This window comes from Symphalangus syndactylus, chromosome X, assembly GCF_028878055.3.
Source record: "Symphalangus syndactylus isolate Jambi chromosome X, NHGRI_mSymSyn1-v2.1_pri, whole genome shotgun sequence".
NCBI classification, from domain to species: domain Eukaryota; kingdom Metazoa; phylum Chordata; class Mammalia; order Primates; family Hylobatidae; genus Symphalangus; species Symphalangus syndactylus.
In genome coordinates, this window is record NC_072447.2 from 105,691,472 (window position 1) to 105,705,600 (window position 14,129).

General features: G+C 42.7%; 1 protein-coding gene across 3 annotated transcripts in view; it reads left to right on the forward strand.

Moving 5' to 3' along the window:
• Positions 1 to 236: 236 nt before the first annotated feature.
• The window catches only part of DRP2 (dystrophin related protein 2), a 45,696-nt gene continuing 31,803 nt past the window's right edge, over positions 237 to 14,129 (forward strand). For 2 of the 3 annotated variants that reach the window (XM_055269400.2, XM_055269399.2), the window contains exons 1-2: positions 242 to 597; positions 12,015 to 12,196. In XM_055269400.2, coding sequence (XP_055125375.1) covers positions 12,080 to 12,196 — 117 coding nt within the window. In that variant the 5' untranslated portion in view covers positions 242 to 597; positions 12,015 to 12,079. Of the gene's footprint in view, positions 598 to 5,037; positions 5,142 to 12,014; positions 12,197 to 14,129 lie in introns of all 3 variants that reach the window. The other variant, XM_063635077.1, reaches the window with a different exon arrangement.

The window sequence follows — 14,129 nt, forward strand, 5'->3', positions numbered from 1 at the left end:
AGAATCCTGGACTGGCTACCTAGGGGCCCCTGCCAGCTGCTGCCTCCGAAGTTGGTTTTGTCTGTGGGCTAGATCGGTGTAAATTGGGGTCCAGGCTGCTCGCTCAACAGCCTGATTGATCTCCAGGGCTCTTTTGTCTCCTCCTCCCCAGTGGAAGCCTCTCCCCCTCTCCCCCTCTTCCCCCTCTTCCCCCTCTCCCTGTCTCCTTCTCTCCCCCTCTGCATCTCAGGCTCTTCCGCTTTCCTCCTCTGCTTCTAATGAATTGAAATCTCCAAGAGCTGCCACATCTCTGGTAGTTTTACAAAACTGTCCTTGCTCTTCCTGCGTTTGCCCAGTCAAGGGTATTTTTGCCTGAGTTCGGAATGATGCTGTTAGTCCTGGTGATATGATTGCATAGCAACACAGAGCAGCTCTGAGAGGGGAGGAGGAGGAGAAGAAGGAAGACAGGGAAGTGGGAGAGACAGAGGGAGAGTGTGCATACAGCAGCTGTCGGCATCCCTGTCTCAGGGACTTCTTTGCTGATTCACAGAGGCAGCCCAGCCCCGGCCTTCCAGCTTACAGCTGCCGCCTGCTTCTCAGACCGGACGGAATCAGAAGGTAGGCCACAGAAAAATTATTTCCAAGCCTTGCCCTTGTTCAGCTGGCTGAGGGGAAATGACTGAGGGAGGGGAAGCTCCAGAGGTACTGTGTGGCGGGCGAGGGGTGGGAGGAGAGAGAGAGAAAATGAGTGTGTGTGTGTGTGTGTGTGTGTGTGTACGTGTGCCTGCCTGCGGTCTGCTTGCCTGTGCCTTTAGGGGAAAACTTGCATTTAAAAATGCCCACAATAAAGTAGTCACCATTTAGATTCATAAAGAAAAAAAAAAAAAGATGCCCAAGAATAGAAACTCAAGCCGATTTGAGCAACTAAGGTCTAAAAATGAATAAGAAGGAGGTACACAGTTTGCTTCTTTGAGAAGAGAGGGGCATTTATTTATTTTAGGTTCTCAATAGCATGCTTCTTGTCCAAGGGTATATTTCTTGGCAGGAGGGAAGGAAAGGTGTGTGGAAAGCATTGGCTAACAAGGGAGGAGAGAGGAAACATGGGACCTTGGGGCAGGTTCCCTGAACAAATGAGTGTTCTGGCCAGCAGACAGGACACAGGAGTTCTTTGCTGAAGTAAACCAGGCTCTGACCTAAGAGCCTGGAGCCGAAGGGTTCATCCCATCTCTGTATTTACTTCCTGGCTCTGTTGTTTTTCCTGTGACATTTTTCCCCCTTATCTTCTCCCCTGGTTTCCTTTCTACACCCTGTAATCAGGAGGCATCTTTCCACTCTTGAAAGCATAGCTTGGAGTGGTTTCAAATAGGGCTTGCTTCTCTTGGAGTCCAACACCCTATCACCTTCTGCTCTCACCACCTTTCCCAGCATCAGACCAAGTGCCCCAGCCTAGTAAGTGGGCCTGAGACTATATGGGTAGTTAATGTTTATCCTTCCTTTGGTAGGCAGGTCGAGCCAGGCCTCACAGGTGTTGGGTCTAAGCAGGTGGCAAGGCTGGGATGGAGTGGGATGGAGTGGGGTGGAGTGGGGTAGAGGAGAACGTCAGCAGCAGCTGCCGCCTGCTTCCGTTGAAAGCGTGGTGCATGCTGTCTGGAAAAGAACATACTTTTAAAAAATGTTTTCTTTTTGATTGTCGAAAGAACAAAAGCCTTTAAAAAGCTCTATGTCTAGTTCATCTTAATTCCCGACTTTTCCAAAGAATCCTTGTTTCTAGATGAAAGGCCTCAGGTAAATCACCTTTTAAAAGGCCTATGGGAACCACAAGCCTCAGAATATTTTCCTTCTAAGGTTTGCGTGGGGAGATGATCCCAGAGAATCTCAGGGCCTTCTAAGGAAACCTCCGTGAAAAGGCAGTGTTGGAAGTGGCAGTGTTGTGTCCTGTTTCTGAAAGAAGACCAAGCCCCTCTGTCTCTGGATTGGCAGGCATCTGTCCTGTAGTCTTGCTTTCTGTAAACCATTGCTGGGGGATGAAGGCACATGGAAAGAGCTCCTCTTCCTGTGAGATTTGTACTTCTAGGCATTCAGCCTCAGCTAAGTAGCTCTGTGCTCCAGGTCAGATTACCCTTCAAGTCCACCATAAAGGAGGGGAGCATAATAGCTTGAAGCAATGAATTTATCAAAGGCCCCGAGCCGGATGCGGAGAGCACATCTGGGATTCAGTCCTTCTAACTGTAGATACTCAGAAGTTTCTGATGTTGGATCTGCCACCATGCCAGCTAGGATGGGGTCTCACTAATGAAGGCCAAGAAGATAGCCTTCTAAACTTCTCAGGGATACACACTCAGAGGAAACCCATTCAGTGGGAATTATACTATGAAATGACATTCCTCCCTTACGAAGGATTCTAAACATACATCAGCAACAAAAATAGCAAGTGAGATAAATCCTTCTAGGATAGCATTTACCAAACCAATGTTCTATAGAGCCCCATCCTGAGAGAATGTTAATAGATTATGTTTTAAAATAAGTGTTGGGTGTGTGCGTGCATGCATGTGTGTGTATTCTGCAGTTCAATACTTTTTTGGAAATGCTTCTTAACCGAATTCTCATTTTGGAGAGTCACAGTGTATGTAACGCATATTAAAGACTCTGAGAACTACTGCTGTAAATGAATCTGTTTAATTTTGTTTAACCCAGTACATCCCAGACTGGTTTGACCAGGGAACACTTTTCTGTATGGAAAACACTTTTTGCCTCTTGCAGATACAGTTTGGGGAACTGCTGCTAAAAAAAAAATAATAAAATAAAAAATAAAAAAATAAAAAACTGGAAGAAATCGTCACATGGATAACACTTGTAAAATAATCTAGTCCAACAATGCATTTCTAAACATGAAAAACCCAAGAGGTTAATCATATTGTTTTCCTTCCCATAGCTGATAAGAATCTGGGATTATCTCCTGATTCCCCAGCCCACTGTACCCAACTGCTGCTTCTCTAGCAGGTCCCCTCCTGTGAAACTAGTCCCAGGAAAATGAAGCAGATTTAAGGAATAATCCTTAAATTTTGAGTGCAACATTTACATTTAATACATTTCTTCTAGTATTTTGCTATATGCAAAAATTGTCAACTTTCTTTTCAGCACGGGCTTTGTTGCATTCTCTTAAACAATGTGTTATGAAATATCTTTGTTCATTCAAAAAGGTATAAAAATAATATGGTGAAAATCAGGTTATTCACTGCCCAGCTTAATAAAGAAACATTACCAGTAGAGTTGAAACCTTCTGTCTATTATCCATGATTAAAGTTCTCTCTTCCTTCCAAAGTAACCACTATCCTGGATTTGGTGTTTATTATTCCCATGCATTGATTTATATACTTTTACTACACATGTATATATTTTTAAACAACATATACTACTGTTTTATATGTTTTAAAAGTTTATATCAGTGGTCTATCATATGTATTCTTCCGCAACATGATTTTCCTTTTCTTCCCCACCCCCCTTCCCCAGAGACAAGATCTTGCACTGTTATCCAGGCTGGAGTGAAGTGCTGTGATCATAGCTCACTGCAGTCTCGAGCTCCTAGGCTGGAGCAATACTCCAGCCTCACCACCCCCCAGGTGGCACCACCATGCCCAGCTAATTTTTTTTTTCCTTCATAGAGACAGGGTCCTGCTATGTTGTCCAGGCTGATCTCAAACTCCTGGCCCCATGTAGTCCTCCTGCCTCAGCCTCCCAAAGTGTTGGAATTACAGCCATGAGCCACTGCACCTGGCTTGAAACTTATTTTTTCTATTCAATGTTATATTTGTGAAAAGCATCCATGTTGTAACACGGGTCTCTAGTTTACTCATTTTTTTCACTATTGTATACTCCTGTAATGACTATACCACACTTTATCTATTCTGCTGTTGATAGACATTTAGGCTATTTCTAGTTTTGAGCAATCACAGAGGTACTGTGATCATTCTTGTGTAGCTATTCTTAGGTGACAATTTCTACTGGGTAAATATCTGGGTGGAATTGTCCCCTTACAGGGTATGTGCATTGTCACCTTTGGGAGATATTGTCAAATCACTGTGCAAATAGTTTACTAACTTACACACCCACCATCAGTGTATAAAGGTTTCAGGTTTATTGCATTAATTGGCTCTTAGAGTTTTCTGCCATGGGGATGCATCTCTGATTTTTTAATTGGATAATAAATTTTATTTCTCAAAATTGCTTGACAGCTAAACTTCTCAGGAATACGTTTCCTTGTTTTCATTTGTAAATGAGGGGATTGGCCTAGATGATCTCAAAGGTCCTTTCTAGCTTGAAAATCTGAGTTTCTATGATTTATTCATTAAATGAGGTACATCTGAAGCAGAACCTTGGTTTTTTGGATGCATTGCAGGAATTATTTTAGGAACTATAACAAAGTTTGTTACCAATGAAATGTGTATCTTCTCTCTTACTGCCATGCTGTCAGGTAGAAAGCCAGTGGTATGAGAGGAAAGGCAGTTACACAGTGTTACCTTGGATTGGGGAGAGGATTCTGTAGCCCATGGGAAGGGGGTCTCCTTCCCATTGCCCTGTTCTTTACGGAACCTCTTCATCTTAGAAGTCTTCCCTATCTCTTGAATTTTTTCTCCCAAGAATAATAAATGTTTGCTATTTTTTTTTTTTTTTTTGAGATGGAGTCTCGCTATGTCGCCCAGGCTAGAGTGCAGTGGCACAATCTCGGCTGGGAGGCTGAGGCAAGATAATCACTTGAACCTGGGAGGCGGAGGTTGCAGTGAGCCGAGATCATGCCACTGCACTCCAGCTGCACTCCAGCCTGGGCGACAGAGCAAGACTCCGTCTCAAAAAAAAAAAAAAAACAAAAACCAAAAAAAAAAAACCGGATGTCCAGGCTTCCTTTCTGCACATACACAGTAGATTTTTTAAAAATGTTTTTACAAAATTGGAGTTCCACTAAACATGCTATTCTGACATTTGTTTTCTTTGGCCTAAAATATATAACTTTGAAATCTGTCCAAATCAGGACATATAGATCTACCTCTTTCTTTTTAACAGCTACATAATATTCCGCCTTGTGAGTGGCTATCGTAATAGATAACATTTGAATATTTACTAAATGCCAGAAACTATGAATTAACTCCTTGCAACAAAGCTAAGAGGTAGGTCTTTTTGTTATCCCTGTTTCACAGATGTGGGGACTGGAGCACAGTGAGGTTGGGGAGCTTGTCCATATCTGTGCTGATAAGTGGCCAAGGTGCAAACCAGAGCATCCTAGTTCAGAGCCTATGCCCCAGACAATAATGCTGTGATATGTCTCAGACATAGTCTACTCACCAGTCCCCTGTTGGTGGACATTTGAGTGAATGCAGATTTTTGCTATTGCAAACAATACTGCAGCAGACATCTTTGTTCACTTCTGGAGGTCTTTTTGTAACATAGGCTCTTAGATTTCTCCGGTTTCTAGGTGGAAAGAGCTTATTTATTGAAAAAAAAATTTATTGAGCTCTAGGCATTGGGGAGGCTCTGAGCTTAAAACAGGAGACTTGACCAGAATTTCACTTCTCAGATGTCCTGTAAAGGTCACTTAAGTGCTTTTCACGGTTTGCCAGCCTGGTGCTGCCCCAGACCTTAGACTCACTGCATCTTGTCTGTTTTTAATTGCTTGTGTCTTTGCCTGGGTAGTGGCATAACTGAGTCAATGCTTGGGCTCCCACCTGGTGGTCCATAGCCAAAAATTGTCTCCATTGTATCCACTGTATGGATACACTTGCCAGGTATCAGTGATTACAATGCCTCAGAGCCTAGGTTCTAGAATTTACAGAGGCAGAATAGCATAATGATAAATAACTTGTATTCTGAGACACAACTGCCTGGGTACAAATCCCAGCTCTTCACGATGTATTCACAATATGACTCTGAACAAGTTACTTACCATCTCTGTGCCTCCGTTTTCTCATCCACACAATGAGGATAGCAATAGTAACTACTTTATAGGGTTGTCATAAGGATTAAATGAGTTAATGTATGTAGACTGCTTAGTTAATATATATAAAACACAGAATACAGTTATTATTTATTTGGCTATGGAAAAGCTGACACACCAATCTTTCCATAAAATAGTTGGTGACCTCCTTGCATTTTGGTGGGGAGCGGAGAGGGGGTGAAGAATTAGCTGTTATTAAATAGGTAATGTGTTCACATGGGTCAAAATTCAAAAAGTACAAAATGATATTTAGTAAAAAATTTTATCTCCTATTGGCAACATGGGGCTTATGTGGTGTGGGGAATAATTCTGTTTCTCAACCTGAGAAGTGATTATATGAATTTACTTTATAATAATTTAATATACTTTACATATATGCTTTATGTACTTTTATAGGTATATTTCTCATTTTGAAAAGGGCAGAAATAGTAGAAATCCCAAAGACATGGGGAGAATTTTTACTGCTCAGTTCCCTTCTCCAATGGTAACAGGCTCTTTTGTATACTTCCAAAGATTTTTTTTTGCATCTATAAGCACATATTTTTAGTATACAAATGTAGACTAACCACCACCTTGATTTTTCTCTTGTTTTCTTTTTACTTAAGGTATATCATAAGAGATCATTTTGTATTGGCATATAAAGAGTTCTTAATTATTTTTTAAGTAGCTGTATATAATTCCATTGTATGGATACACCATTACTTAATTAGTCCCCTAGTGATAGACGTTTAAGTTTTTGCAATTTTGTTTTTTGCCATTTCAAGCCTTGTTTCAAATGCTGACATTGTACTTATTATTGTACTTGTTTCAAATGCTAACATTGTACATTATTCCACACAAATTTAAGTAGCATATGTTCCTAGACATCTCCAGTTTTGAGGTACCTAGCACTGTGTTAAAAATATGTGGGATATAAATAAACATCAGGTGTGGGTTTTGTCCTCCATGAGCCAGCAATCTTGCTTTCATGCTGAAATTCTAATATTTCCCCTGTGTTTTTAAAGCTTTTTATCTCTGCTCAAGAGAAACAATGCCTTCCCGCTGAATCCTCCTCAAACAGCCTATGTATGGCTTTTAGAACCAGGAAGAGTATTTGTAGTAGCAAAAAGCCACAGTTTGGTATCCAGCAGGATCCCTAGGGGAGGGCAGGGAAGGCTTATTGCCACCCAAAAAGCATCCTCCACACCTGCATATGTCAAAATCTTCTCTTTCACCTTAGCTCAAAAGCTTCTTTTCCATAAATACATCCCAAATCCCTCCAATTAGAAGTGAACACTTCCTCCTCTGTGACCTCTTATAGCATGATTTCTGTGTCCTGCTGTCTCAGTCCATTTTCTGTTGCTTAGAATACCTGAAACTGAGTAATTTATAAGAAAAGGAGTTTATTTATTACGGTTATGGAAGCTGAGAAGTCCAAGTTTGAGGGGCTGCATCTGTGAGAGTCTTCTTGCTGGTAGGAACTCTCTGAAGCATCCCAAGATGGCACGGAGTATCACATGGCTAGAGGGCTTAGTGGGCTAGCTCAGATCTCTCTTCCTCTTTTTATAAAGCCATGAATTCTCCTCCCATGATAACTTATTAATTCATTAATCCATGAGTGGATTAATCCATTCATGAGGGCAAAGCCCTCATCACCTCTTAAAGGCCCCAGCTCTCAATACTGTCACAATGGGGACAGATATTCAAACCACAGCACCCACGTAGGGTATGAATAATTTTCCCCACTAAAATTATCCTTTTTGTTTGTTTGTTTATATGTCCTGTTTCCTACATTTGACCAGTTGGGGACCAAGTCTGATTCATCTTCAATCTCTCATAGCCTTTGCAAATTAAAAAGAGGAATAGGAAAACAATCAGTATGTGCAGATGGTGATTTGAGATAGGATGGAGGTAGATAGACGCAGAAGAATCTTTGTGTATAACAAAGAGTACTCGCCCAGGAATCAGGAGGCCCTGGTTCACTTGTGTCTCAGCATCTTCATCTATAAAGTGGGATCTTAATTCTGGCTGGGACAACTTTACTAGGTTGTACTGAGGATCATGAAAGACAGCACAGCAGACTACAAAGGCACGCTATATGAATACAGGGAATGTAGTGTTTGGTGCTTAGCAACGCTTAAACATTAACATTTGATACATTAGCAAACTAAGGCCTAGAGAGGCAATATGACTTGAGGTCACAGTCAGGGGCAAAGTCTAAAAAGAGCAGAGGATAGTCATTTCAGGACCAGAAGAAATCTATTCCTTTTCTGCCTGTATTGGGATTAGAAGGTCTGAATTCTCTGACTCCTGGGTTTATTTTAGTTTTGTTTTGTGAAGCCTTAACCTAGCATCAGGTCAGTAGAGGAATAAGAAAGAATCTTATAATCTGGAGAGAAATGAATCTCAAAAGAGAAGAAAAGGGATAGTTGATGAAAGAAGAGATACAAACGACCACTAAAAGTGTGGAGGAAAAGCTAAATATCTTTAGCAATTAAGGAAATGCAAAGTAATCCTCAAAATGCCATTTTCACTCACAAAGTTGGCAAATAAAGTAAGAATACATACTGTTGGCAAGTGTGCTGGGAAACTGGCACTCTCATACATTGCTAGTAGTAGTGTAAAATGATACAACTTTTTCTAGGGCAATTTAGACATATGTATCATAAACGCTTTGATCCAGGAATTCCCCCTTATAGGCAATTATCCTATGGAAAGAATCACAAATATGCACAAGGTTGTTCACTGCACGTTGATTTATAAAAAAGAGGAATTATAAACATATGTCTAATTGTTAAACTATGGTGTATCCATTCAGTGGAATACTATACAATGACGATAGCTAACACTTACTGAGTTGTGTATTGTTGCCAGACACTGTGCTAAGTTATTTAAATTATTAACTTTAATCATTAGAATAATTCTGTGAGGATGCTATCATTATTTATCCCCATTTTGCAGATGAGGACACTGAGGCTCAGAGAGGTTAACTTGTCCTGGACCACACTGCTAATAGGTTGAATAGTGTGGATTTGACTCTAGGTCTGTCTGATGCCAGTGCCCATGGCCTCAATCACAGTGCTGTACTTCCTATGCAGCTGTTAAAAATCATGTTTTAGGCTGGGCATGGTGGCTCACACCTGTAATATAAGCACTTTGGGAGGCTGAGGCAGACTGATCTCTTGAGTTCAGGAGTTTGAGACCAGCCTGGCAACATGGCAAAACCCCGTCTCTACCGAAAATACAAAAAATTATCCAGGCATTGTGGTGCACACCTGTAGTCCCAGCTACTTGGGGGTGCTGAGGCGGGAAGATCACTTGAGCCTGGGAGGTTGCAGTGAGCCAAGATCACGCCAGTGCACTCCAGCCTGAGTGACAAAGTGAGAGACCCTGTCTCAAAAAAAAAAAAAATCATGTTTTAAGGGAATAGTTAATGACATTCTAAAATGACCGTGATTTAATGGCAAGTGAAAAAAGCAGGATACGAAATGATAGCATGTGATGGCGATTTTATTTTATTTTAAAAATGTATGTATATATTTTTCAGAGAAAAACTAAAGTTCATAGCTGTTAGTAATGATTATCTCTGGGTGGTAATATTACAGATTATTTTTATTTTCATCCTTATTATTTTTTGTATTTCCCAGTTTTTCTATAAAGAACATGTATTACTTCTATAATCAGCAAAAATAAAAATGTTAACATAAAAAGAGGTCTGAAAGCAAGCCTCTTGTAGCCTTTATGCTTATAACACATCCATAGCAGTACTTCATTTTTTTAATCTAAGTGACTAATGCTTTTGTGGTGTCTGATCACAGAGGAGCCATATTTTCAGTCATTCTTTGGGGATGAGTAGCTACATAGCTGTATAATCTCTAGGGACTTTGACTACAACAAAGTACTCTTTAGACCACAACCTCTTGTGCCCTTGTGATTTGTAATCTCCATTCTTTGGACTATGGTCTCCTGAGGAGGAGGAGGGGTGGGTACTTAATGCAAGGAGTCCACATATCTTTAAATGCATAAATGTTTTTCTCACTCGGTAAGTTCTAAAAGCACAGCTACTATTGTGGGTGAGAGTGGGTGAAGTGAGATTTTTTTTTTAGTCTTAAGAAGGGCCCCTTATATCTAAAACGTTGTGAACCACTGGAATAGAGTCTAAAAATGGTGGTTATTTAATTATCAGCATCATGAATAAAAGATGCTCAGTTCCGGCCCTTTGAATCAGGGTTTGTGTGTCTTTGCCCCACACTAAAAGAGATCACCTTATTATTTGCAAGCATCATCTTTGCCACCCATTCTCATCACATTTGTGTACATTCTCTAAACCATCAATTGGTTTGTACATCTAAACTTTGTCCCCATATTTCTCCTTTACTAAGCTTAGCTCTTTACATGTAAAGCCGAATATGTCTCAAGCATAGATTATTATGCAACACTGCCCCTATTCCCTACCACAGCAAATTTACTCTTTCTCCTGTCTTCCTTCTCTTGCTGTTGGCAACATTATCCACTCAGCTCCCAAATTAGAAACCTTTGACTCCTTCTCCTCCCTTGCTGTTCACATCCAATTGATCATCAAGCCCAATGTATTTTACCTCTCCAGTGTACCTCAGAGTCATGCTGTCTGCTTCATCCTCACTGCAACTGCCTGCCTATTCTAACAGCTTCTCAACAGGTTCTTCCTTTTGGAGAATCTCTCTACAAGGAAGGCAGAGGGCTCTTTCTAAAATGCAAATCTCGGCCGGGCCCGGTGGCTCATGCCTGTAATCCCAGCACTTTGGGAGGCCGAGGCGGGTGGATCACCCGAGGCCAGGAGTTCAAGACCAGCCTGGCCAACATGAAACCCCATCTCTACTAAAAATACAAAAAATTAGTGGGGCATGGTGGCAGGCACCTGTAATCCCAGCTACTCAGGAGGCTGAGGCAGGAGAATCGCTTGAACCTGGGAGGCAGAAGTTGCAGTGAGCCGAGATCGCGCCACTGCACTCCAGCCTGGGCAACAAGAGCAAAACTCCGTCTAAAATAAATAAATAAAATAAAATGCAAATCTCATTATGTCACTCCCTGCTTAAAATCTTCAGTGCCTCCCCATTGTCTACAAGATAAAGCCTACAATCCTTTGCTTGTCATTCAAGGCATGACCCAATCTGACCACAGCCTCATCTCCTGCTACACACAACAAGGCACCTACTTGTACTCTGGTCACATGGAACACACCATATATTTGATTTTCATGTTTGTATTTTTTTTAACCTTCACTGCCTAACGACAAGTCTGTTTCTCTTTCATGACTCACCTCAAGCACATTTCCTCTAGGGAGATTTTCTTGACATGACCAGATAGAACTCACGATTCCCTCATCTGTCTCTTCACTTCATCCCATAAACACTTCCATTATGACCTCAAATAACACTTTATGGCCATTATTTTCTCCACATTTATTCTCTCTGTATGTGATACTCCTCAGGGGAAGCCCCCATGTCTTTTTCATCTCTATGCCTCTTAAACTCTAACCGTACTGATCACATTGTCCTCTGAACATGCTAGGCCTTTTTATGACATCCACCTTCGCACCGGTGGATCTGTCTGCTGGGAATGCCATTCTCCCTTTCTCCTCTGCACAAGCAAATATCTACTCATCTTTCGAGACCCATCTCAAGTGTGCTCTTTCTGAAATATGTGCATATTCTCAGAGTTAGCTCTTCCCCACTCTGTGCTCCCTTAGCCTTTTGGTAAACTCTTGATTTTAGCATTTGCTATGTAAGCATTTTATTATAATTATCAGCATACATGACTGCCTCCCCTACCCATCTCGCCCACCTCCACCCTTAGGCTTTGAGATCTCATCAGTTATCTTTATGTCTCTAGCACAAAGCACTATAGGTAAACAATAAATGCTTCTTTGGTCAATAATTAAATAAAGTATTTTATAGTACATGGTGGCCTGGGTAGGTCAGTAATCTTTGAATACTTATTTGTATATCTGATCAAGGCACCTCTGGGTAGATGCTTGATTCATAGGCTTTTCTAGGTCTTGACTTGAAATCTCTCTGTATTGCTTTTCCAGGTGCTTAATGATCAATAGTTGGTGCACTGCCTATCCTCACCCCCTCCCCATGAGCCTTGGTTTTTATGCAACCTATGGTCATGCAGGGATGCCCTTACACCCTCCCACGATGTCATGATTGGCAGGCAGCTGACCAGTTCCATCATAGCAGCAGCCTCCGAAGCACCTGCCCCCACCCTCAGGTAAGAGTCTGATAGTAAAAGAAAGACCTGTGGAGAAAGAGTGGACACAGGATCTGTGTGTCCTTGGGGTACCCACGCTTCCTAAGGCTCAGGGGCACTCTCTGTATACATGCAACCCCTTGGATAGCATGGGGAATATACTGGGCCCATCCTTTATTACTCATTATGTCTTTTATTGCGGGGCATAAGGAAAGGAAGGGTGTTGGGCTGGGCAGCTCAGAGGGCCCACTGCAGCTGAGGGGGGGCTGGTTCCATGTTAACCTTCTAAGAGTTACAGGTCCAGGAATGTCCTAGAAGAGTATGATCCTTCATGGCATGGTCTAGGACTAGGCAGGTCCTTCCTTTGCCTTGGCTTCTCTGTGGCATGCCTTCCATTTTCTACAGGTGTCTCTGTCCTGCCATCGGCTTTTGCTCTCAAGTTCCTAGCCTTTTTCATAGCTCCTGGCTCATCCCTACTTAGAATTCCATGAGCTCCATATCTGCCTGTCCTCTCTGCTCCTGTAGTAGTGCGATGGTGGTGGTGTATGTGTCCGCCTGTGTATGTTGGTAGGCAGGTAGTGGATGTGTATGAGACAGTAGAGAGGGCAGCCCCGTTTCCCAACAATGAGGGAGGTCTAGGGAAAGTTGACTGGAGAAGGGAGACACATAAGCATACTTTGGTTGCCCTACAATGCTTTGGGGTCCAGAGACTATGGGGGTGTGAGAAAGTGCTATGTCTCCTGGAGCCTCACAGATGGGCTGCAGTGCTGAGTCACTGCTAGGAGGCAGGCAGCGGCTGAATATACAGGAAGGAGGAAGAGAGGAAGAAAGGAAGTGGGGATGGAGAATGTGGATGCTGGGGAGCCTGTTTTGGGGGCAGTAATGAAGGAAAGTCAAGGTCCAGAGAGGCATTAGAGTCAGGTCCCCCGAGCTATTTTCCCACATCCAGCTAGAAAGAAATTACTGCCTCGAACATATTCTCAAAGCGAGGGTCAACATAGACTCCCCCATTAACCTACCCCTTCCCCAGAATGGGACTTTCACAGGGTCGAGAGATTGAGAAAACTGAGCCCTTCCAAAAGGCTTACCCTGTTCATTGTCTACCCCCTCCAAGCACCACCATGTAGGCAGGGAAACCTGAAGGCTTCATTTTGTAATTGCCAATAGCATGGCCAACTTCTCTCTTCTGCCACGATCCAGTTTCTCTTCCTTTCCTGCAGCCTTTTTCTCAAAGATTCAGGGGATGGGTAGAGAGCCTCGAGAGGAGTGGGGTGCAAGAAGCAAATATCCTGGCTACAAAAGCCAGAAGTAGAAGGTAATTGATAGGGAAGGAGAAAGAAATGTGTCTATTGTGTGCCTGGCTCTGCTAGGTGTGACTTGCGAGTATACTGGGAAGTAGGAGAGGGAGAGCAGGGTGATGGAGAATAGTATGGCAGCTGGGTGGGGGTTTAGGAAACCAAGAAGTCTGCAGGGAATGCAAAGCTAACATGGGTGGAGCCCAGCTCATCGTGGGTGCTCCCCTCAGAGCCAGGACAGCTTGGTTGTGGCTGGGTCACAAGGGGCTTTTTCTAACTCTGGGCATTCCAAGTGCAGAGGACCCAGCACGAGTGAAGCTATGGCCCAGAGCTAGAACGACTCCCTGCTCTTGCCCTGCCATCCCCTGCCATCCCCCAGCCACCCTGGGTGGCTCCACCCCAGAACCCCAGAAAGAGTCAGGCAGCTGTTCCAACTATTCCTGTAGGTGGGCCTCAGCATGGAAACAATGTGGAACTGTTGGAAAGCCCAGAAGACTCTGTGGGAGATAAATAAGGATGGGAACAGAACCCTTTTTGGTAAAAACGATGTGTTTTCCCTCAGTGCTGAGGGATGGGGGCCCAGCTTGGGAATGTTAACCTTTCCCCAGACAAGTCTGCTGGAAAAGGAGAAGAGTGGCCACTTCCAGGAGGGGCCCTAC